Consider the following 26,570-nt stretch of genomic DNA (forward strand, 5'->3'; position numbering starts at 1 on the left):
CGAATATGTTGCTGAAAGTGTCATCGATAAATAATGAAAAATAAAGAAGATTCGTTATTGGATTAGTTATGTTTGCACTTCTCGGCGACCGAGGCCTCTCGAGCTCCGCTGTTCTTTCCTACGTTCGACAAAAGTCAAATAATAGTATCCCTGGCGGATAATTGTCCCTGGGCAGACCCGTGTCTGGGACAATTGTCGATAAAATACTGTAATTCGAGAAGAATGACCCGGTTATTTTCGGATCCGTTTCAAGCCACGAATGAGATTATGCTCGTTTAACGTTGTTAAAAGTCGGACATTTTATACAGAGCGACTTGAAATGGTATTTTCTGCCACCGTTCACTGCCCGATGTGTGAAGTGTTGTTCTACGAAGTCGTTGTCATTCCTATTGTTGCTATTACACTGCGGGTCTTTATGCGAAATAGAAATGGACTTGGTCCGCCTTGAATAACCTTAATCAGTTGGAAATAATGTTTTGCATCGTGCCAGCTCGTTTTTGTCATGGACGCATCAAATGCGCAGTCTAGTCTATGTCCACGGTGTTGTTGCCATTATTTGCGTAACCAGCCGCAGAATGTAGCTCGGTAATTTGTTGAGGGGAGCGTAGGCAGCGCTGACTCGAGCAGAGTCGTTTCTCGGGTGTTCGCTCCCACGGGCAGACTTCCACGAGTCGAGTGACACTGACACTGCCAGGAAAACGGGAATACAAGAATATAGTGGAAAGGTAGCGTGGTCGCGGCATGAGCTGGTACTCACCGGGCAAATTACACTGCCGATTCCAATGAAATAGTTCCGTGCTGGTATTCCGCGGGTGGCATACTTTCCACGAGTTCCTTCGCGAGCATTTCCGCCCACACGCCCCGGAGAAATTCGAATTAACGCGTGCCGTCTTCGCTTTTACATATTTCGTGGACCAAAACGATTCGCGTGGGCGGCGGCGAGACGTTTCGCTTGCGTTGGACGGCCGGTGGCACTGTCTAATATGAATTGTAATCTATAATATCCCCTGGGCGATCCCCATGCGAGCTTCCGGAACTACTTCGAAAATGAACCCGTCGATTTTGACACGCACCGTGGATTTTGTTCTTTACTTCCCAAGCCTAGATAGAACTGTTTAGCGCTGTTAGTTGCGCCGCAATATTCTACAAGGTGCATCGACCCCTTGCTGAATCTTTTACACATTTACACCAGCCTGCAGTTGCATAATTTATCGAGTATGTATACTATTATGTCCGGGCAACTCTCCCCTACGTTTTAAACACAGATAAAACTGTCTGCCGTTTTTCCGATCTTCGCGCGATACTGTATTTCTTTGCGAACGGCAGGCCTCCGTGAATATTCGTATTTTTCAAAAATCGAGAACGATGATGTACATCTCCGAATTTGCGTTTCAAATGAGAGGCTCTCTGTATCTCCCAACCGACGTCACAGATTGACGAAAAAACGCAGTTTGTCGGGACAGTGCGATCGAATTCTCGCGAGACTGATTTTCCGCGAAATCGTGTTGCGTGACTGCGTACGTGTGCGCGCACGAGAACTCGCAGCACACGTCTTAGCTAAGCTATCCCCTCGTTCATGTACAAATGTATTCGTAATGCAGAGAAACCGACTTAATGAAAGGTATTTATTCCCCGAAACCTCGAACTCTTCTGCCCTTTCGATTGGAACGTCCTCCCCGACTGAAAAAGAAACGACACGCTAGCTATCCGATAATGAATTCTGATCCACCGCCGCAGACAGTCCGCAGACTGTCCACACACTGCAGATTATATGGTACGCGCGCTACATATACACAGACGCCATGTGCAGTATGCGGATCGTGTGTAGACTGTGCGCGGTCTGTCGGTCAGTGTGGACAGGGCTTTACGCAGATTCGAGTGCACGCGTGCGAAACGGACTTCGATATTCCCGATACTCTCTCTCTCCCGGCAACTAAAGCCTTCGCACGGAACGATTTGATTCCAGGTTTTCGATTTTCTTTCGCAGAAACCCAATCGCGAGATAGGCAAGGTAGGAGAATTCTCGTCGAGGCGACGAGGATCGATCGTTTCGAAATTCTCTGCCTCGGGATCGACCGGCGGAATTCGACGGGCAAACCTGTACGAAAAAAAAACAACGACACGCGTTGTTACCGACGCGTTACCGCCGCGATCTCCGAGCAAGGAATCTACAGGGTGTCCTGCTCGCTCAGATCCCCGAGAATATCCTGGAAGTCGTCGAGCACGCTGGGAGATGCTGGAAATTGAACTTCGAGGACCGTTTGTAGCCTTTGATACTCATGATTGCAGGAGACGTAGAGAACTTTTGGAAACAGCTTTTCGTTTCTGCTTGTACAGTGAGGAGCATAACTGATTCCACACACTTTAAACCAGAATAACTTTTATATGAATGGACCAAACAACTTAATTAGTAGACGTCATTTACTAAACTAATTCTTCTAGCCTTACAGAGAAATTGAAGTCGTCTGGTCCATTCGTAAAAAAGTTGTTCCGATTTAAAGTGTGTGGAATCAGTTATGCTCCTTACTGTATATGCTGATAAACTCTATTTCAATTTGGACAATTGGAAATTCTAGAATGTATTTTAGAAAGCATAGGAAGTTTAATTTTCTTCGTCTGTACTTTGGATCCTTGGTGACGAGAAGCATCAGGATCCGTGGTGGCCTAGCTTCGTGGTGACCTAACTTCCTGGTGACGGTGGCGGCGATGGCCTTGTTGGCGGTGGAGGAATTGTGCAGCGGTGAATGATGCTCGCGGAAGATCAGTATGACCAATGACTGCAACAGGTCCCGAGTTACCAAGCTGGAATTCATGGTCATCCGAATAATCGGAGCAGGAGAAGGCTCTGCTCGTGCTCGCCGGTACAATTGCAATAACTTACAGACACAAAAAATGATTGACGTGTAATGATACCGGTTGGACGACCTGTCGCGGCAGAGCTACCTAGCTACAGTGGGTTAATTACGCCGGGTGACTTCCTTACCGGTATCGAGGCCGCAGTTCGGCTAAATAAGAAAAAATTTGCGGCGGGGAATATTCAACGAGCAAGAGACAGGAGGGATGAACGAGTGATGAAAGAGGGACGCAGGACGCGGTGTGCATCCTATCGAAATTTTTGGACTGCGTGGCGCTGGTGGCGGTAGACAGGGTCATCCATGGTGGGGATCGGTGTTTGGGTGGGCGTTGCTGGGTCGATACAGGGTGGCTTCGCCGTCGGTCGCACCCCGGTGTTGCCCGACCGGGGAAATTGAGGGGAATACGGTTACCCTCTCCCTGTCACTACCGGATTGGTCACGTGACATTGTGATACACGCAGGACAGAGACGAAACGAGTCACGTGGCCGGCCCGTGGAATAAAGGTGGGGATGATCGCGGGTAATGGGGGTACGGCGTCGTAGAAGGGGAAAGGTGGAGTGGGAGAAATAGTCTTGATCCGGCGAAACTGGACTCGCATCGCAAGGACAGCACCGTGGAGCCGTACGAGCCAACGTTTACTCTATCTCTTTTCTCTTGCTACCCTCCTTCCCGGTGACCTTTACCGTGCAGCACACGGCGTGTATTCTCTCCTGGCATCGACGTCGGAAGGTGGACTACTCTCATCCACCGGTCGCCGCGCATCGACGAGCAGTGTAGACATTCGTTGCGATTAGACTGCTTGCAACCAGTTGATCGAAAGTGCCTTCACCCATCGCCACTGTCTATTAACGATGAAACTTAACACTTTATTTACCAGAACTCCATCGTTTAATAATGATGCTTCATCATGATCATTTTATAAGAATAACGCCAAACGAAATTATCAGTCGTGGATCACAGATTTCCACAAACGATGAGATAATCGCCGGTAGGTAATGTGTTAAGAATCACGGTCGCTAATCTAGACCTCGCTGAAACGAACCATCAAACCGTGCCAGCTATTAAAAAGACTCCCTTCGCTAGGCTCCGCGTCTTGGCTGCCCCTTAATCAAGAAGAATAATAAGAAGAAGTATTTCGAAGTTTCAAACATTCGTCTCCCGAGGTCGATTGTTCTTTCCTCTCGAGGTCCCGACAGTGGAAAGGGGTAGAGTTTTCGGTGGCACAGGATTTCGAGAACCGTCCGCCTCGGGAAGAACGCGTAATTTTCATCGAGGATCCTAGGACGACGGGACATCCTTCCTGGTTCATGGTAAACGAACTTCCCGGTAGTTTGCTTGGCACCGAGCGCGCTCTCGCACGCGGCCAGAGAACCGGATTACCTGTTTCGCGGCTCTCGCCGTTAAAAGTTAACGGGGGGACTGTCGGAGGTACTACGTATTCAATCCGAATGCGGTGTTTCTTGTTCCTCGAGTTCTTTCATTGTTACCTGTGCGGGAAAGTGGAGATTGAATTCGCCACCGAAATTCAGCACGGAATTGTATTGTACATATTTCGACAATTAAAAGCCAGGAAAATCATAGAGAACGTAGGTTTAAGTCGGTACGCATTATACACGGTTGCGTGGCCGAGCGATTGGTCGAGCGATAATTGAACTATGATACGCAACGACGAGCACGTGCATGTCGAAATAAATACTTTTATTTTTTGGAAATAAGGAGAATCATCCATTGTTCTTTCATACCCTCGAACAGTTTCCCAAATAAAGGGTCTAGCAGACTCAGCAGCGGTTGCTGCCTGTCAGCCGTCGGTCGATGAAGAACGTAAGCTAACGATTTGCCTTTAATCGACTCAGTATCGGAGTAAGGCAATAATCAACTAATATTTCAAACTGACTAATAGTCTTTTTGAATGTCTTTTTGATTGATTAATGGCTATGTTGCTATGACCAACATTCAAAAAGACTATTATGTAGTCATTGTTAAATATTAGTTGATTATTGCCCTACTCTGCTCAGAATAATATCATATAGCACCTTTTTGAATTTGTCTCAGTACCTGCTATTATATTATTTTCTGAAGAAAAAATACAGTATTCTATTAAAAAAAAATTATTATTATTATGTTCCACCAATCCGATCATCTTGAAACTTTTGTATATATTAGATAGGTAACAGAACATTGTTCTTGAATTTTTTGGAAGTGGTCACTCGAAGGGTTGCTTGCAATCCCCACCCCCAAACAATTAATGATTTTCTTCTGCCCTTGATAATTTGATCACAATTGTGAAAAAAATATGCGATATAAAGGAGGTAAGTTCGAGTATTTTCGTTTTTTTTCTGAATACAGGATACAGTCAAGGGTATTTACCCTCAAATCATCCTTATATGAAGGGGGGCGACTACAAAAGATTTAGACCTTGCCGAGCAAGAGCCAGGTAAGTCCAGCTTTCGAAAATTGCTTAATTTATAGTTCCATATAGAAACGTGTAGAACTTCAACAAGTGCAATTTTACTAAAAAGGGGCTCGAGCAGTGTTTGCACGAAGGTCTTCAATTATTTCGTGCTCTGTTCTCCGTAGCTCGGCGCCGCAGGAAAGGAATTGCAGGCAGCCCACGTGGAATTCGGACGGAGGGACGCAAGGTGGCAATCTTCTCGTCGCAACTTTATTACACGCGTCTGCGGTAGTTTCCGCGAGACTTTGGGGCAAGATACGCGTCGAGAGACAGCGGAGACGCTAATTCGGCCGGGAATCTCGCGGAAACGTCACTCGCAGGATGAGCCTAGCCGAAAAGTTTCATCGTCCTCGGGAAATCAGAGGGCCGTCGTCGACACGGTGGCTAAGTGGTTCTTAATTCTGTCGCGTCGCGCGTCGTCGCCGTGGTGTTCGACGAAAAGTTTTATCGGTTCGGCGCGGCGTCGCGTCGCGAAGCCACCGCGTTTTCGGTATCAGGGAAAGTTGTCGGTATTGTTGGAGGCCCGTTGCCGGACTGCTGCGTCCGCTCTTCCACTTGCCTCCGACCTTGTTTCCTTTCTGCCTTTTCCGAGCGTCCGTTCGGCCTCGAGAGCCCTCTGCTCTCCTCTCTCCCCGAACTCCCGCGGCTCGATGGAAAGTGAGCAGGCATCGATAAGAGGGACACAACGGCTAAATCAAATTGTTTCCTTTCTGCCCGCCGTTCGACTCCACAGACGTCCCTCAGGATTCGCCGATGTGCGAGAGAGACGCGGGGACGCGAAAACGCGCGTGTCCTCGCGACTGACTATGCGCGCTTTCGAAAATACGCGTTGCGGCGAACGGTTTTCCGGAAAAGCACGCGCAGATTCGCCCTCTTCCACCTCGCACCGGGAAAGTCCGAGCTGTATCTTCGAGATATCGGCTTTATCGGAGGCTAAGAATATCAAACGAAGGACGGTATCGTTGGATTTTCAATGATTTAATTTTACACGGTGCTGGCAAGTGTCTGTCATCTACTCGCTTCTTCTTAACTGTCATCTGTAGACTGCAGATCCTTGTCCAAAATAAAAAATGTATCGATCAATTGTAGGAAAGAGAAGCGAAGTGAAAAAGTTCTTAATTTCCCTTTGTAATGATCCAGGCAAATCGAACGATCCACGCTCCCGATATTCCCATTCTAATTAGTCGGGCGTGTTCCCAAGATCGCGCACACCGAAAAAATCGACTCTTCGAGCTGTAAAAATGGCGAAACCCGTTGAGACGGAGGAAAGCGAACGCCGAAGGGACCGCGATCGAGTACAGCCGCGACAGCGTGCAATTACTGCCTTACCATTAATACTCGGGGGAATCGCGTCAGGTTGAAATGTTGTCCGTTATCGTCGACGTTGGTTGCCCCAGCAACCCGGAGTTCTTCGTCAACGAGAAAGAATCCGTTGGAACCACGAACGCGGAAAATTGGACGGTTCTAAATACCCGGGAGTGATTTTCGCGTTAAGACCGTCTCGAGCAAAAGAGGTTTTCTTTTATTCATGAGCGGAGAGCGGCGTCGGTAGGGCCGATTCCGGGGGCTCGTTTTAAATCTATCGATCCGAATCAACCGCCTGAACCCAACGATTCGTCGCACTGTGGTTTAATATGCGATTCCGGCTGCTGAGCAAACGTATTTTTATTCCTAGATATTCATGGTTGCTTTTCTCTTGTTTCCCGCTACTAGCGAAAAGAGATCCTTGTGTGGATATGAGCGGTGTCAAAATGTATGAAGTGAATACGGTTGTGAACGAAATAACGAAATCAGTGTGCATGAGAGAGCGGTTTCCTTTGGGAAAATTTCCAGTTGTTAGTTGAACATTGTTTATGTTACCCGCAACGTTTTGTTAAATATATCACTGTTTCAACGAACCCCACTCTTCAATTTATTTAATCTTTTCACTGATTAGTTATATAACTAAATCCATTTATTAGGTTGGCAACTAGATTCTAATTCTAATTCTAGTAATTCTTTTATTGTATCATTATAACCTCATTAAATAACCATCCCTTTTGAACTGTATACCACTGGAAAGCTTTGAATTTTGTGATTAGTTTGATATAAAATACTCGCGCTTAAAAAATATATTACGTCAATTTTTGTTTCAGTACTATGAAAAACATAAAAACATGATCGAGTTTATAATTATTCACAACACTGTAGTTGTGCGGGGTTAAAAATTCTAGAATTAATCCTCACTCTTCAATTCGTTTAATGTGTGCTCTCATTAAAACTGCAGCCACTCGTTTTTGGTATAAATGCATAAAATCCGTTTCGTCATGTAGGATTGAAACGAGCATTATTCTTCGCACAAAGGTCCGCAGTATACCGATAACGATCTAGATTGGGTCCACAGCGGAAGAGCAAATACGATTATAAGTACCCGGTTCATTTCCCGGTATTTCTCAGCTGGAACTGGATTTGAAAGCAACGCGAGTCGCCGGGAGACCGCAGTTCGACAAGGGCGTCGACAACGGCGACGGATAGTTGCATAAAGGCGAGCGAAGTCGCTTCGGCAAAATCATTTTCATAATTCAATACGGACCGGTAAGGACGTGCACGGGTAACGTTATTCCGAGTGACGGCGACGCGGACGATGCTGTTCTTGTGTTCTTCTATCCAGCCTTCGACGAATAGGACCGCGTCTCCGGTCTGACTGAACGCCGACCTATTCTACTTCCTCGCGGCGCGGCGGCGACTCGAACGCCGACAGTCCCTCCGACGTTTTCTTTTCACGGGAACGGGCTTTCTGTGTTCCATGTTCTATGTCGTGTATGTATGTACATATATGCACGCGTGCAGTCTCGACTTTCAGTTTTAATCGACGTTTCACCCTTTTTGTCCGTATTGCGATCTGCGTCGACGCCCACGTTTTTCCTTTTTTTTCTAGAGTGTCCTTAACCCTTACACCGGCACACCGTTTGCGTCAATTTATACAAAGTGTCTCGGGTCAAGCCTGTAGCGATGGCGTTCATACGTTCACCGTCGGTTCTGTGTGTTGTAGGCAAATTGTATTTTTAATCATTTACGGCTGCGATGTCTGCGAATTCGTATGCAAACTGAACATTTCTAATTCATCCCTTAATTATTTTAAGACACCGTGTCGAACCAATACGGTTACTCTGCTTTTGTCGGGCGTCGCGGATAGAATCGCAAACCATCACGAACGCAAAATTTGCACGAGCGACCATGTGCTCATTTAGTATACGGAAAGCGTGCAACGTCGACCGGCAATGGCCAGCTTCGGCAAGAAAGGGTGCAAAGCGAGGTAGCTCGATTGCCAGCATGTTAACGCGAACGAATTCGCTCGCATTAGAATTCGAAAAGCTGAACAGCGAAACTCCATTGAGCGTGGACCGTGGAATCGGGGGATTTTTCAAGGGGATGCGTTTTCAAGGGTGCAGGTTAAATCGTTCGACGTTGCTGGACGCGGTCTATTTATACCGAAACAACGGTTGATCGGTTCAGTGATTGCGAAAGGGTCGATCCGAACAAAGACGTACAATTGACTAGGAAAATTTATATTTTTAATAGAGATCTGCGGTCTGAAACTAATTGGAGAGAGAAGGCAATTTCGAAGTGACTCTTGTTTCTCGCGGCAGAAGCGGACAATTTGTATTTTGCAGAGAAAACCGCGGTCTAATTGTTAACCTTTTGAAGTCGGAGCTATTTTAACTTGAAAATTAAACGTTTCTTCCGACCTAGAATAACACCATTGTAGGGTAAACTGTACCTTTGCTGGCACTGCAGTAGTTATTGGAACTTTTGATATAAGAGCTACTCGAAGAGGGAGAGTTCAGCCTCGTTTCCCGAACCAGTCTTTTTGCAGAGGCTTTGAAGGGCCGTCGGTCGGTCAAATTAGCGTGGATCGTCGATTCCGTTGGCATAACGTGGCCGTTTGAATATTTCCTTGGTCGTCGAGGGGTATGCGCGACGGTCCGCGCGACTCGCCAACGGTCAGGTCGATAAATCAACGAAGAAATCTCTCGGCCCGTGTCCCTTTGTGTTTACTCGCGCGCGAGTGAAAAGCTGGCCACCCGCCGCCGGCCTCTCTTCCCGACGGATCATAACTCTCGGTTCGCAAATACCATTAGGTTCTCGGGTCGCGTTCTGCCACGGCACATCGGGTACCCGAGCGGGTTCATCCTCCCTCGTTGCCCGTGACCCTCGATCATCGGATCGGACACGAACGGATCGCTAAACCTCTCCCGTTTTTCTTTTCATCGCGAGTCAACGGCTCCTGTCCTGCAATCTCCGTTCGCATTTATCAAAGCGAAGATCGGCCATTTCCTCTGGTTCCAATAATGCGGAGAATTTCGCATAAAAGCAATGTATCAGAGAAACAGGGCGAAACAGATTGGACTAATCCGTTGGCTGAGAATAACAAACAGATCGGTTCCCGTACTCGTTACCCGAAAGAACCTTGGCTCAGGGGTTGTTTGCGAGGCACGCTCGCTTTGACGAGCACGATGCTCTTAAAACGAAAAGAAAAACAGCCAAGGCACGCGCATCCGTTTATGCGGGCGTCCCGGTGCGGCGAGGAGGAAACGCGGCGCGCGAAGAAAAATGAACGGCGCGTTTATTACAGGCACGGAAGCGACTCGACGCGGCTAAGAGTAAGCCCCGGAAAAAATGTTGCGAGGCGGTTGCTCGGGCTATCGTCGGTCTAACAAACTGCGAACGACCAAAGCGACTCTCCCGACGAGAGCACCGGAGGAAGACGAGCGCGAAAGTGGAACGAGGGACCGTGAAAAGAGACCAACCTATGTATGTGTGGGTATACGTGACGCGCCGGATAAATGCCCGGACAGATGCCAGATAATTACGGGGCCGTTGTCTCAAAGACATCAGCGGCGGGACGATATTTTTCCGTTTTTCGGCTGGCCCGAATGGAACGGTGGCCATCTTGAACCTTCCTCGCCGCAGGCGTTTCTCTAATAAATTTCTGCATGGAAAACTGTATATCGCGAAGTGCACGGTCTCCATAAAAATCGTTATTTAAATGCCCTCGCGTACTTTCCGTAGTGAACGTCGAGTAGAAGCTAAACATGTTGGGTTACCCCCGGGGAAAAAACGACAGGGGTTGCTCGAGTAGTTGCAGCCTTAAGAAGGCTCGGGACGCCAGACATATTGCGCGAGGAAATATGCATAAATAATTGATACTTGCGCGACGGGGGCAACGTTTCGATCCCTCCTTCGCCTACGTTCTCTCGTAAGAAAAAGTCGCTAAAGTAATCTGACCCACGGAGTGGCACGGCGTTCGTCTACGGGACGATGTGTCCCGTTAACGAGCCGCGTTGTCCGTCGTGGTCCGCGCGTCAAACTGGCCTTGAACGATCGGAATCAATTCGCTTTTGCGATTTCAAGGTTCGAATAGGGAGAGGAGAGAAGTCGGCAGATATCGCGGCGGCGGCGGCTGGAGGCCCGATAGATAGGAAACCGGGTTCGTATCTGGGGTACGAGGGGGTGGAAGCGCAGAGAGGGGGGCACACGAGGTTTTTGGGGTGCAAGGGGGGAGAAAGAGAGAGGGGGGGAAAGGAGAGACGGAGAAATATGGCGAAGGGTGCTTCTGCTAGGAGGGGAGCGAGCGAGAGGGCACGATAGAGGACGAGGGAGGAAAGAAAGAGGAACGATCGAGAATTCTCCGGCCGGAGGTGGTTCGCGCTTGCGCTTGTCGCTAGCAACGTACTGGCACGTAATGCCTTCGGTGAGCCAGTCTGACGCCAGGCGCCGCGACGCTATGACGTCACTGGTCCGCGTTCTCTCAGCGATCGTTTCTCGACAACGGTGAAGATCCGCGAATGAAAAACGGCCGCCGCATCCTTCCGGACGGGCCTGGACCGAGAGTCTCGCGACTCGAAAGAACCGCGAGGGACAAAACCGCGCGGGCTCCGACACCCGTTGCCATAGTCGAGCCGATTGCCAGCCGATTCGCAGTGACCGATCTCTCGCGATTCCCAGAGACACCGGACTCACCGAACACGGTATACCACGGGCCACATCGCCCCCGCTTACACCCCGTGCACACCGCAATCTAATCGGTTCCTTTCCATTTCGCCGATCTTGTCGATCGCCTCGGTCAAGCGCGTCCCACGCGTTCGTTCTCTCTCTCTCTCTCTCTCGTTTCTCGAGATGCTAAGTGCACCGAAGCTTGCGTGTCTTCCTGCTAATCGATCTGCCGATTTTCCGCAACCGGTTTGCCGAACGACACGGGGGCGTTTCGATTCCATTGCATTGTACAGATCATTACAGATTCGATGCCTGGAACCGATCGACTCTGCCCCAGGACCACGAAGCCGTCTCTCCTTTCCCTCGTTTTACCAGACGTCGACGTCCTGTGACCGATCCAGATGATCTCCTATGCTCCCCACGTGCGAGAATCTCGACGAGGCCAGTCGCCCGATAGGAAACTAAAAAACTATTCGACTCGCAAGGATAAGAAACTATGAGAGAAACTTTGTTGCTGGTATTTTTTATGAATTCTCTCGAATAAGAACGGATAGGAAAGTTCGAGAGAGAGAGACCTTGCCGCCAGTGTCTTTAATTAATTCGCTCGTGATCGAATGAAAACGGATAAGGAACTTTGCGAGAGACCTTGTCGCCGGTGTCTTTTATTAGCTCTGACGGTGTAACGGCCGTGTCGCATGAATCGGAAACACGTTCGCAGGTTCCACAGGCGCTTTTATAGATTATAAAGCGTTACAGCGGCGTTACGGCGTGCAACGAGTGGCCCCGGGGCAGACACGTACAGGTACAAGTGCTCGCTTTTACCGTGAAATATGGATGAAAATGCATCGATAGGGAAAATCCGGGTGCCAGGGATTAAAACGGTTTGACAATATTATTATTACCGTCTGCACCGTGTATTACAGTCATTATTCCTTGGTGTTCAACGGTTAATTTTAGCATAAAAGGGCTATAGAAACGATTGCATCGAGTCAAATTTTATGCGCATTATGCAAATCAGAATTTTCATAAGTACTGCCACCTTGTCTGATGCTTCAGGCACAACGGCTGAAGAACGTTTCAATTTCAATTGATTACACGTGCTCGGGATAATTAGATACAACGATGCACGATCGTCCAATTTCATTAGTCGTCCATAATTACTGCAATCAGCGCATCGGATTCCACACCATCAGTCCCATGAAGACGCGTTTGCTCGAAGCGATCCGTCTCGACAGAAATGAATCTTTAAAGACGACGCGCGTCAACGTGTTAACAAGCGCGAAGCGTTACCAAACAATGAAGGCTCTCGCAAAGTTTCCGAGTTGCGAAGTTTCTTAGCAGTTTCCAATTCACACCTTTTCTCTTTGAACAATCATCTCGCATGAGTCATCGAGAAGCAGTCCTCGCGAATGAACTATTTTACAGAGACGTAGAAATTGTCTGTATTAACTAGGAGCTACACAATTTTGTTACGAATGCTGAAAATCGAAAGCGAAGCATCGAAATCGATGCAAGCGCATTTAATAGATTCGCGTCTGTTCCGGCGACAGGGCCGACGTCCAGCGACGTGCCGCCGTCGCTGTCTGCGAAGTCTATTAAACCCGTCGATAATTGGTACAATAATTTGGACGAGTCGCATTATTGGCGCGACGGAGCAGCGTGCCAAGAGTAGGCAGCAATCGCCTTTACTTCTGGGAATATCGGCCAATAGACCGGAATATCCAATAATCCGATAGCTCCCGAGTCACGGTGCCGGACAATCAGCGTTCCATCATGCTCCAACCGTTCGCCGCTAGTCTTCTCTTACTGTTTCGGTTTGCGTGGAAAGCGTGCGTCTATGCTCCCTCTCGCATTGGCATCCGAACCGTACCCCGTGTTTCCTCGTTGACGCGCACCTTCTCGATGACACCTGTTCAAGTCCAACGTGGCCGGATTTTTCCAATCAACGTGCGATCGATTCGAATCCTATCGAGATAAGAATTTACGAAATTCGAGATCATACTTGCTCGAACATCTCAAACAAATGTGACGAACATTTCAATCAGATCGTCCAGAAGGGTTCGAGTTTTTCTCCGAGCAATTTCTCCGGATTTTATGCATTCATGACGAAAATGAATAGATCGAATGAAAAGCAAAAAGATTTTTTAAAGTACACGATAGACTGTTATATTATTCTCTGCAGATTCTGTGTCTCGCAATTAATGCAGACAATTTTTACCGTGCATCCACAGTCTAGTCATATTTAAAGATTTAGATATAGCTGCGGAATAAATGACAATTATCTTTTTGCCCCAAGGAATTATTGCACACAAAGAAATCGTAATCCTCGTAACGGCGAAGAGAATTGTGCGGCGACGAGTTAAGCATTATTCGTTTTCCCAACTTCTTGCTACACAGTTTCTTTCGCAGCTTCGATAATTGGAATTCCTTCGCCGCCGTTAGTCCCGTGAAAGAAGAAGGCGTTTATCGTATGCCCGCGTTCGCCGCGGCAGCTAAATATTCGCAACCAGACTGCGGACATTTATGCAAATTCAAGATTTTCCGATGAGCCAGAGTTGAATAGAATTTTCGATAGGATTTCAGTGGGAAGTATTAACTTGTCCAACAAGTTTCCTCGCTCTACTTTGACTCTTCTAAACTAACAACTCCGGCGAGCGTAAAGCGAGTAATATCCGTATTACAGTGAGCTCGGTGAAAGTTGCCTTCAAACAGTATAATACACGAGAATACTTTTCGATCGATCTAATACTATTGGTCCTTTATCATATCGTAAATCATAGTTTTACACGACCTCCGATCAGTTTCTGTTTAAAATCCACAGAATCGTACATCTTTAACGAAATTTTCAGTATGTGTATAACCTAGAGTATAACATAGATCTACGAAACATATATTTTACATTTTCATTAAGGACCCACATAAAAAAGTTTTAGAAAATGCCTTTTTTACTTTTAATGTAACCTTATAAATTATATAATTTTTGGATAATCTTCTTTGCATAACATCTCGTGAACCGATTCTAATTGATAATTAAAAAATCAGGTCGTTTGGTAGAATCACAAAAAAAGTTATTAGTTATTTTTAAAAGGTGTACGAATACTTTTTACACCCACGGTACATATGCTTTCTTCGCTGCAGTTAGATTACGACGAAAGGTCGAGTGGTCGGGGAACCAGGCTGTAGAACTTATGTAGACTGTAGATCGACGGATGGACAACGATCATTTTCCCGTTTGCTGTTTTACGAGGGGAATACAGCCGGGTAGTACGTTCGAGCGTTGCGTCGGATCGAGCCCCGTCGATACTTCGTCCGCCTTGTGAATGGACTGCACGTACCGGAAAACCGACGCGACGATCGATAGGCAGGTATTTCTACGGATCCGAGAGCAGAAACGCGCGGCCGTATTTTTCCGAAGTTCCCGACGCGATGCGGCGCGACGCGCGCGGCCCCGGCACGGTGGTATGGGTTGTTTGTTTTTCCCTGAGCGAAATTTCGATGCGGAACTCCGACGCGTCGCGCGTCGGGCGACACCGGAACCCCCCTGTTACTCGGACCAGCAATTACAGTCTTCGGAAAATTTCATTCAGCAAAGTAAACTCGCCGTCGGACCGTCGAATAATCCCCGTTAATCGAGTCGCGAGATTTCATTCGATTTCCCGGACGCCATTTACTTCTACGCGCTCGGACCGCGAACTTCCGGTTTGCAGCCTTCGATTACCGCTTCGCGCTCGAAGCTATTTGCACCGAACACCGGACATTCCTTTCGGCCCGGAATACTCTCATTGAATATTTAAGTAATTCGTAAAATGCAAACATATTTGGCAATGTAACAAATATTTTGAATATAGAGCAATTTGTAGCGACGCTTCAGAGTCGCGAGGGTTAAAAATTATAATAATGTTCGACTGATGAGAATGTCATAAGCTCGGTAAGATAATTAGAAGAAGGGCGAAATTTTTATTTGGCTCCTGCGACTTTCAAGCAACGCAAACACGTTTATTTTGCATAAAGATCCGCAGTCTAGTCGTAATACGACATTCTATTTCCAACTTGCTCGCAGAAATTTCTTGGGCTTGCTCAAGTGCGAAAAACAATTTAGTCTTAGTCTTTTCCAATCCGTCCCACTGGGGAGACCCTCGAGTTTCCGGGAGTCTGAGTGAAGGAAGAGTGGCAGGCTTCGAAGGGCTCGAAAGGGCGTCGGGGTTCAAGGACACGCAGAGGCCACTTCGCAGGTCAACTTCCACCCACGCCCTTCCGAAGTGCACGGTTATACCTGGGCCGGAAAGCGCGGCAATGGAGAGCGTGTCCGACCCGCAGCGACCCGCTTCGCGATCGAATCGGGTCACCCAGTCACCCGACGCCTAATCGCTCGTATACGACGAAACCGCGACTTCCCCCGGCGAACACGAGAGGACGATTCCGTATCGACGCGCTCCCACGCAAACTTCCGGCTGAACGGGACTTGATCACCGTGCGGTATCGTTTCAATCATCCATATTGTTGCCTCTCGGATCCCTCTCCCAAAATCGGACCGAACGACTTCAAACATCCTTCGTGAATTTCGAAACATTCCACTCGGAGACTTTTCTAGAAAGTGAGATCAACATTTTCTTTTGCTGAAAGGGTTTGTTCGAGACCTCGCCAGTTTTTTTTTCGTCATTCTACTGTAACTGCTTAGCTTACCCGGTACGTGTGCGGAGAAACCGCCTACGTAATGTCACTCTGCATTTAACGCGAACTTCCTTTCATTATTATTATCCGTTTATAGACGCACCCTCTTCCCAGTTTCCAGAAGCGTTCTCTTCTTTCCACCATGAGAGTATCGTGTGGAAGACAGATGAAGGGAAATTCGCATTAATCACAAAATGATACGGCACAACGTTGTCAATTTTCCAGGACAGTCGAGTTTTTAAAAATTAACAAAGGATACTTGATCAATTACTCGAGAGTGAACGGTACTTTCTCATACCGAACCTTCCTCATTCGAGTTCCGCCCTCGACTAGCAAGTGGAAGACAGATGGAGGAAAATTCGCATTAATTACAGACTGACATTACGCGGTAACCAGTCCCCCTAACGAACAACAAAAGGATAGTTCTCGCGAATAAGAAATTGGCGGATGGTGGATCGGCCCGGTCGGCCTTCAAAAGAGAAACGCAAACTCGACCGCTATGTAAATGGTAAATGAATTGCCTTCGCGCGGTTTCATATCTCGTTATCCTACGGTGAAACGTTGCTGAATAATGCAACGAGTAACGAAGCAATTATTCCCAGGGAGATTAATGTAATAGCGATGAACCGGCGTTAGGACTGTAGAGCTATCGGGATCCTCCGTGTACACAGAGAGTCTATCGGATGTTCGACGAGAGAAACAATTCGCTCTTTCCTCTCTTCTCTTTCTCTCTGGGAATGAAAAGTCTGAAGAGTTCTCTCCCCGATTAAAGTTTACAGAATCGCGCGTTCCTCGAAGCTTCTTTCCTGTCCTTCTCTTTTTTTTATTCTCGCGGAGCCGTGTAAAAGCGTCTTTCAACCATCATGCCGGAGTTTAATCGTCGATCACGTTCAACTTCGGAACAATCGGCCGCTGCTTTAATTCTTTCGCCCCGTGATCCGAAGTTCCGCTTTCCTTCGGTCCATTTATCAACGACAAACCCTCTCCTCTCTCTCTCCTTCGGCCTTTCCGCGTCCGTTTTTCACCGGCCGACGTTCGGGATTTACTTTCTATTCGCACATGTCAGCGTCCGACGATAATCCGTTCGCGCACGTTCGATCGGATATACCCACGTACGCGCGTCTTATGCCAATTTACTTCCTTCGGCGATCCCATTTACCGAGAATCAAGCCGACGCGAAGTTACAGTAAATCCTCTATAGACGCAACAATTTCTATACGATAGATGCGACCAAGAACATCCCCCCCAACTTAGTAATCTGATCTCGGCTCGGTATATCGGTGTGAACCACTACTAACGCGACGGGGAGAGTCCCAGTCGCCGGCACAGTTCAAATGCCCGTGCGTCGTCACAATGTAACACCAATATTTAATCTTCTTTATTTTTCATTATTTTTTCATGGCACTTTCACCAGCATATTCGTGGCATTTTTCTAATGCAAAATGATACCAAACACGATATAATTTCAACTGTATTTAGTGGGTTAATTAACGATGAACGTTTCGGGCGCAAGGAAGGATAGCGTATGGGAAAGAAAGAGTCTCGAAAAATTAAGAAACCAAAACGACGAAACGCTGGTCTTGAGAGCTGATCGAAACCGAGCCGTTCCACGGCTCGATGCAGTCGTTCTATTAGTTTTCTGTAAATATCAAAAAAGTTGTTCAGAATCAAAATCGGCGAGGTGTACCCTCTTCTGTACAATTACCAGAATTTGTTAATAAATCATTGATTCGCTTGTCGTAGTACAATTTAGCCATTGTTTAGAGAACGCAGGCGTAAAACAGATACATTTCCGTTTCTTCGAAGTAATAACGGACGACAAAGAACTTGTTCTCCACCCGCGAAATAAATAATTAGACAAGGGATTAATGGAAAGAACGCGTTTGAAAAACACCTGGAGGGTTCGCATGTATATTTGAGAAACGCCTTACGCGTCCGGCACCGAGAGAGAACTCTCCCCCAGTTCGCGTTACATAATTAACGAGCAAGATCCCGCAATACCAGCGGCGAGGCGAAACTTTCGTCGGCGGTGAATAAATGCAGCTCGTCTTGAAAAGGACGCTCGGGTTTTTGTGAGCGGCGGCCGTGGCAGGGGCGATTCATTTAATAAATCCGGTGACATTTCGAGTCCTCGGCGACGGGTAGTTTCTCGGGGCTATCAGTCGGTAGTCAGTCCGGGCGACCTTTGCGAGGCTTATAATAGCCCGGTCCCGAAATTCCGCGGATTTCGTGCACGAGAGGGAAAACGGAGAGCCTCGGGAAATTCGTGGCGAACAATTTCATTCGCGGAGCAATCCCTCGCGGTTCGTGGCTCGAAGGATAACACGATATACCACGCCGCGAGATCGAAACCGCATTGAGTCCGACGGGTTTCGAAATTTTCCAGACGGCAATCGTGGATGGACTGATGCGGACTCTCGACAACTCGATAGATTAGGGGACGTCGACGGTGTCGGAGTCATTGAGAAAATCGAGAAGGAGCATCTTTAACTTCGCTCGAAGCTTCTTGCACGGGTGAAATCCCGCGAAGAGTTAGCCTAAAGGATTTCGAACGTGTTCAGCTCGCGATTCTCGAGGTTTTGTAAGAATTTCCGAGGTTCGCGAGGTATTTCGCGAGAGCTTGCTTGAATTCCGAGGATCTTTAAACGAAGATGCGGGCCGAGCGGTGAGACCGTTTCCGGAAGCTCGCAGCCGAGTACAACTGAGAAAAGTCGATCCAGATCGAGAGGGACACACCGTTCGAGCACCGGCCACAGGCAACCCCTACGAGAAACATGGGCAAGAAGAACAGCAAGTTGAAGCAGGACACCATCAATCGACTCGTGAGCAAAACCTATTGTGAGTACCGACACTTTCGCCCCATTGTTGCTACCACTGTTCCCCATCCATCCCCCGCCCTATTTCACGATCGGCTTTCACTATTTCCAACGCGGAAAAATGAATTTATACCGTTCCATGCTTGTCACGTTCGCGATTCCGTATTTAACCCGCTGGCCGCTAAAAGCGTACGTGTTGCTTCATAAAAATGATCCTTATGATCGTTGCGCACTTCGAATTCACTCTTGCACAAAGTTCGCCTCTTTCAAAGCAAATTCATCTTGTGAGCAAAGTTCTGCAGAATTACAATTGAATTACTCCAGGAATTATAATTACAAAGTAATTGTATTACATTGTAATTCAGTTATATTGTAATTTATAATTCACATTTTCATTCAATTAAATTACAATGGAGTACAATTATAAAATACATTGTAACTAAATTACAATGTAATTCGTAATATTGCAATGGAGTACAATTGTAAAATACAACGTAGCTGAATGAATAATTGAAATACAATGTAATTCAATTGAATTAGCACAACTCTGCTTGTGAGCTACTCGAGAGTCAACAGAAATGTGCCATTCTGTTCGAAGCTGCTGGATCAAAAGATTTCGGTCTCTTCGTGCAATTAAACTTTCTGAATCCTCTCACTATTTCCAACATTCACTGAATTGTAGCGATAAATGCGTGAAATCCGCAGTTTAATCGTGATCATCTTGTGGACAGTTGCGATTGTATGTTTCGGTAGCTTTCGGAATTGGGGGACAATGATATCGGGGATGAAGCGAGTGTCAAAACGAAAGAAATATATCGACAGGAGGTTCCTCGAGGGCCGGCCGTGTGCAATGCGCAATCGATCGGCGGGACGCCAAAGGGCGTAAAAATACCGACAGGAAAAATAGAAACGAAAGGTAAACGGTCGGCGCATAGCAAATCGAGCATCGCCCAGTCGACACGCGACAGGTGCACGATCCGTTCGCGGATCGAAAAAGTGGGGAAGCTTGTCGAGAATTTATGGAAATCGCGATAAAGCGCGGCTCGGCTCGAACGACCCTCTCTCCGATGCCGCGAGCGATGACGAGCTTAACGGGAAATCGCGAGCTTACAGAATACGCTCCTCTACAGAGCGACGATACACTATCTCGTCTATTTCGATCGGTTGATTTTATATGAGCGCGGCTCGCACACAGTCGTCGACTTTTCGAGGACTTTCTCGCGGGCAGGTTCCTTCCTTTATTCGCAAGTTTTATAGGGATGCCTCCATCATTCGAAACGTTCTTCTTCTGGGAAGCTTCCCTTAGACGAGCGATATTCTTCCCGAAAAACTGCTACATCTAATTCGATGAAACGATTATGCTCCGAGCAGCACGCGAGCGAAATGCTAATTCTGCGATTTCGTGATGCCTGCGGGTACGCTGGGCTCCCGCGCCCTTTGGCAACTGGCGAAACCGGTTCAAAAATATCGATTTTCAATATACCGTGTCCGGAAAATGTGCCTCGAGTTGCAGGCCCGATTCCGGTGCACGGCCACTTTTGTACGATCACGGGATCGCTGAATGGGACGATCGAAGCGCTGCATTGGAGCCAGAGGTGGGCATTATTTGGCGAAACAAATATTTCAAATACTATTTAATATTCTAGATTTTATTTTGCTTAAAGAAAATAGTATTTTAAATGAGATTTGGGCACTTTCCCCTACCGACTCGTTTTTATCATAAATCCATCAAATGCGTGTCCTCGGAAGCATTATCGATAGAGGGTTCGAGAGCGCACACATCGGGCCGTCCGTAAGAATTTTCCCGGCAGGAAACATGTATATTGTAACCACGGTGTTGAGAGTTGAACGTCTCGAAGCGATCTCGTGTTCTCGCGACGTGTTCGCGTCGGTCTTGTGTATTCTACCTACTTTCGCGGCACTTCCGGTTCCGAGACATGCCACAGAGTTTCCGAAGACCGTGCGGCACGCGTCGAAGAGGGTATCGATCATCTCGACGAGCAGCCGTCGACACGTCAAAAAGCTGATAACCGAACTCGAGACATCTTGACCCACGGAAAAATCTATACAGCAGCGATTCGATCTCGACGCGGCGGTTTTCGTCTACGAAACGCGGAATCCGGGCCGGTAAAACGAAGAACGTTCGGCCAGAGATTGTTTTCCTGGCACCGAGGGGCCCCGTTAGGTTGTTGCGTATGCAAAGGTCGGCGGCAAATTGTTAATAAAACGCTCGGTAGACCTTAAAACGGCTTTCCAACACGTAACCGACGGTAGAGGATCTAGTTAAAGGTCGTTTAAGTTTTTAATAGCGCCGTTTCGAACGCCATGACTTGAGGCGTGCTGCCTGGGGAGAAAGTAGATTACGCGGCGGCACGTAAATCATATCATAACGCGACCCAAACAACTTTGTACGCGTCGACGAAACGCTAGAAACGAAAGCATAGTTCCACCTTTACGAGAAATAAACGGAACCCCGCGCCGCTCGACGCCTACTTTGACTTAATGTCGTGATTAGGATACCAGATTCAGGACTTCCGCGGAAACAACACCCTGTGACAGATTGAAAAATCGATTCGCTTTTTCACGTCGTCCCCATTCGTTGCTCTAAAATCACGTCTCGGAGACGTCATATCGTTTCCGAACCGATCGATCGCCGTTCTCTTTCCGACACTTTCTTCCCGCTTATAATAGCACTCCTCTGCGTTATTTGTACGAGTTTCCTGCCTCAGAACCTGCTATTTTTGTAAGTATCGCTGCGGTGGGTTCAGTGGAAAGTTCGTTCTGCTCGGATAAAAATGGAAAATTGATAAACGAGTGGAATGAGTCGGTCAGAAGCAGAATGCGTCAGTGAAAGAAATGAATGGGTCAAATGTGTGCGAGAAAGTATAAAGACGTTGGAATGATTTTGACATATTGCAATTATTTAAATCTTTCCTTTATTCCTCATAAACATTCGATCATAATTGTTCCAAAGTGGGACTTCGGTTGACCGGTTTCAGTCTCTTCACTTCTTGCGGCGATGTTCGTTTTTCTTAGATCGTGTAGTTCCCATATTTTCAGATGAAAAGTTTACTGCAGATGTAACCATGTAATTTTCAATTCGTTAATCACAAAATTAGATCAGACAATTTTTGACTCGTTCCGAAATATGTTCTCCACGTTGCAACTTTTCTGGACGAGTTTCCACGATCGGGATACGCGGAGCGAGAGTACAGAGGCTCGGCGCAATGAAAAATCTTGCAAATACGAATCGTTATTTATAGGCTGGCAGATCTCGGATGGAGTCGGCTTCGCTTCGAAGTATCTAGACCGGAAACTGTTCGCGATTCCGTGCGCGGTGGCGTGGACAGGTCGCTCGGAAGATTCTTTTGCCGGAAAGGCTGGATTCCACGGAATAAAATACGGTCGCGTGCACCTACGCACCTTGAAGAACGACCGGAAGAACCGGCGGGAAAGATGCGCCGTGTAATTTCGTGGCAGAAAATATTACACAATTTTTTGCGGCCAGTATACGCGCGTCCAACGGGAAATCTGATTACTGTGTGCGCGACGTAACGATCTGGTATCAAGCTTGTTCTACAAAATTCATTGCCGCAGATACGAAACAATTTATCGTCCTTTATTCCCATTTTATTTTCCTTCGTTTTTGGGACACGCCAGTCGAGACCATTTTGCCTGAGTATAGCCAGATATACAGTTCAGGGAGTCACCGAACATTTTCAACTGAAATATGTACTATTTGACCTGAGGACGAGGAACATTATGACGACGTCGCGTCGGTACACCGTACCAACTTTGACGAATATTTGAAAATTTTGATTACGTGTTATCAAATTATTCATACTTTGGTTATCTCGATGTAAAAACGAAAATAGTATTTCAAATGGTAAATAGCAAATAATCCTATTTATTTTAAAGTATGTGTACAACACTGAAAATAAAATAAGTTATTTGGGGCAGTAATTTTTTTGAAAATTAGTAAGATGAAAGTTACTAAGATCACTGAAGAAGGAATCGATGCAGATAATTTTTATTTAGCATAAAGACCCACAGTTCTCTAGCGGTAGCCAATCAACGCTGTTCAGAACAAGTCTCGTCAAACGCAGCACGCTACGAAAATTTGCCCGCGACATCGAATCATGCCCGAGTAGATCGCAAAAAGTTTTTTAGCTGCAGATCTAGGTTTAGTCCGCCCGTAATAAATTCCGAAAGACGCCTGTGTGTAGAAAAACCGTACTGTTTCGGTGGGACGAGTGCGATAACCCGGCGTCGCGACGCCACGGCACGCCACGCCATGCCACTCGGAATCGCGAGACGCCAGGCGCGAGGACGATATTACGGGGTGGTGATAATTTCAGCCACGTGGCCGCCTCTCTTACTGGTCTATCCGTGTCACGCTAGCGGAACGTCTACTCCACCGAACGAATAATTTATACTCTCCCCGCCCCATGTACGCGGGACAGCTGCTGCCGCGCCGGTATAATTCCGAGGAACTCTCGACTCGTAGTTTACGATCGCAATTTGCCCCCTTAAGAGTCAGTCCGACGGTGTATCGTGTCACACCTACGTTTTCCACTCCATAATTTGCGTCCTGTCGCGTTCGACGTCACCGGAAGCGAGTCTCCGGTCGAAATCGAAGGGAACCTCGACTCTCGAAGCAAATTCTAATTTAACATTTAACAAGCTAACTTAGACGTCAACGAAATTATGATGTCGGAAAAAGTCAATTATTACTTGAATGGAACTGTAAGTTTAACACTAGAACTACCACACCAGTCAAAATCACTGGTTTCACAATTTCATTTTAAAATTCTTACTTCATGTTACATCTTTTTTCCGCAATGACGTGACATGACTTTTACAGTGATAACTACAGGTGTAATATAATGAATTTTATTCTTGTTTATCTAATTTTGTATCATGGCTATTTATACCAATACCACTCATTTTGACTGGTACTTCTCCAAGTGGAAAATATCCAATGATCTGTTTAGCGAACACGAAATCGTTCGTTAGATATTTAGATAGATTTATTGATGTTTTATTATTAAATTTTATCGCACGCAACGTGTTATTTTGGTGCAACAACATGAACATAAACATACATAGAGCTGCGATGCAACGTAACATAGTTATCGATGTTGTTTCACGCGGTCATTTTGTGTACCACAGCCGTTGGAATAGGACCTAATTTTTTTTTTATGTAACGATATTTTACTAGCCCTAAAAGTGGCGAAACGATTGAAAATCTCTGTATGTATTGCTGCAAAAAGTGAACAATATATCAATGGAATGCTCTGATATCGAGGATGGCAAATTGTACGAGCATAAAGAAAGTAAATCAGAAGAAAATAAAATTGAACTATATAATGATAATAGTAATCACGAGATTATAGAGACAAAGAAAACTCATCTTCAAGTTCTGAAGATGAACATGAAAGTAACAAGATCATCAAAATGAAACCATTCAAAAATGGTTTTAAAGCGTGGAATCTCTACTTTAAAAAGACTCTTCAAAATCGTAGCTGAACAGCTTCTCAACAAAGTTATAATCTTTCGACTAAACACATGGAACGATGGATATTTTTATAAATTTCGTTCAGCTTTGCAATGTTGTCAGAATCGAATTAAATTTTTCAGACGAATCGCATTTATCCCAGTGGGTAGTGGTGTTACTTTTCTGTATAAAATCAGCGTTCGTTCATTATCGTGGGATTTTTTTTTAACAAGTTATTCAAGTTCGAAGAAAACTGGTCCTTCTAACTTTCATCGCTTCTGGCAAGCGAAGAGATCGTTATAGAATATTCAACAAAGACGGAGAAGAAAGCTCGGACTTCTCCCTTCAACATTTTCCGATTACATTATCCGGTGAAATCTGAAAATACTAAACATAGCGAGAAATCGATTCGCGTTTCTGGGACGGAGCGTTTAATTAAAAACAATTGCGTGTCGGGGGATCAAGAGGGATTGTCAAGGGTGGGAAAAATTCATTTTCACGGCTATGGATCACCGTGCGCGTTGCCTCGCGACAGGCCGGCATTGAATTTTCGGCGTTAACCGAGTTCTGCGCCAAGTATTCCTGCTCGGCCTCGGGAACGTTTGTAACTTTTCCCCCGAAGCAAGTTGCCCCGAACAACGTACGCTGCAGATCCATGGAACGTGTTAACTCGCTTCTCAGCCAAGTTTCAGCTATTCCTCAAATTTAACTTGCCCGCTGCAACGTCGTCGTCGGCGTGTTCTTACGCGGGTCGACGCGACCCGTTGCTCTCGTTGTAATCTCTTGAACCGAGATATTCGCGAAGGGGACTCGTGATTCGCTTACCGTAACGCTCGTCTATCCGGCCGCGCGAACAGTATCTCAGAAATTCGCGGACGAAAATCAGGCAAAACTTGGTTGGTTTTCCTCGCGTCGACGCGTCGCTAACTAAAGAGAAATGCACGTCTCCGTAACTTCTTCCAACCGATCGTACACACGTTGAGCGTGGTCCCAAGCGAATAAACTAACGCGTCTTAAATGCGATCGGTTAGGTCGTTGGAAAAGTTCCGCCGTTTTTATCGGGGAACTTCGGAGAAGCAAGAAAAGCAAGATAGCGATGTAACTGCACTGAAACTCGGTAATGTAATGAACGTCATTGTCTATTAAACACTTCCGGAATTACCCGGCGGTGCTTAACATCTCGTGACGAGTGCGGCTCGTTATTCGACGTTAAATTGAAGTGACGAGTCCGTCTCCTTTATGATAAGATCGTTCTATGAACTCTCCCGAACACGACAGTACACTTTTTCATAACATTACTAACGTTTAAAAATATTAAAATAATTTTCGAAGCGAGGCGATCCTTTTTTAACTTCTCGAATTTTCTGTGCTCTAACCTTTGAAGCTACGCAAATGTTTCTCGCACAGAACGATTCTATAGACTCTGCTAAATACAGCCATAATTTTTTTATGACATTATAGACGGCTGAACGCGTTCGAACCGCGTCTATAGCGAGCGAGGCGCCGTTATCGATATATTTGCACTGGATGCGTAAAAGCTCAACTATGAAAAGATAGTCTTCTAAGAAAGAGTATCTTGACGGGAACATCGTGGGCATCGTTCGGCGATCGGCTTCGTGTCGCGTTTCGCTTTTGACAAACGGCGCATAAGTAATCCATCCACCTTGTCACATCGGCGACGCTCGACTTTCATAACCTTCGATAAATTTGCGCATGGTTTTCGAGGGAGCACGCAGTCACTGGGACAAGGACGCCCCGCTTTTCGAGAAGCCTTTCGGAAGAGAGCTACTACTCCGCGCGTTCTCATCAACGTTTCCATCCCTTTCTTTCGTTTCCCCTCCATTTTCCCCATCGACGAATCGCGGGCCGCGTCGAGGGCGCACTCGATAGACCGAACCTACGAAGAGGAATTATGCTTCTAACACGCGTGCCCGATTCGCCTGAGCACTGTGTAATCCGATCGCTTTTGTTCACGATTATTGCTCCGCGATGTTAATGTCGGTTCGCCCCGTAAACTCGCGTTCTAATTCACGAGCGTACCCGGAACTATTCATTTACTGGGAAGCTTACTTAACCCTACACTGCTTAATCCTGAATAATTTAATATCGAGTTCTGCGAATGAAGCACCGTCGGCGAAAAAAGTTTAAATGCATTCGAATACAGTTTAGGCGGAATTATTAATTGACTGAACGATTTTCTAAAAGGTAACTTCGCAAAATGAAAACAGAAAAACAGAATTTTTCACCTGAGAGAACTGATAAGTAATATTACATTTGATGCGCATTTTCCTCGTCCATAGTC

General features: G+C 46.5%; 1 protein-coding gene and 1 long non-coding RNA gene across 4 annotated transcripts in view; one reads left to right on the forward strand and one right to left on the reverse strand.

Annotated features, from left to right (window-relative positions):
• Positions 1–26,570, reverse strand: part of LOC143212016 (uncharacterized) — a 68,946-nt gene that overhangs the window by 34,220 nt on the left and 8,156 nt on the right. The gene's annotated exons all lie outside the window — the stretch shown is intronic.
• The window catches only part of LOC143212001 (frequenin-2), a 41,753-nt gene continuing 26,221 nt past the window's right edge, over positions 11,039–26,570 (forward strand). The window contains exons 1-2 of one of the 3 annotated variants that reach the window (XM_076430242.1): positions 11,039–11,319; positions 18,342–18,793. In XM_076430242.1, the coding sequence (XP_076286357.1) occupies positions 18,730–18,793 (64 nt within the window). In that variant the 5' untranslated portion in view covers positions 11,039–11,319; positions 18,342–18,729. The remainder of the gene's footprint in view (positions 11,320–18,341; positions 18,794–26,570) is intronic. The other 2 variants (XM_076430243.1, XM_076430244.1) reach the window with 2 other exon arrangements.

Source organism: Lasioglossum baleicum, chromosome 9 (genome assembly GCF_051020765.1).
Source record: "Lasioglossum baleicum chromosome 9, iyLasBale1, whole genome shotgun sequence".
Taxonomy (NCBI): Eukaryota; Metazoa; Arthropoda; class Insecta; order Hymenoptera; family Halictidae; genus Lasioglossum; species Lasioglossum baleicum.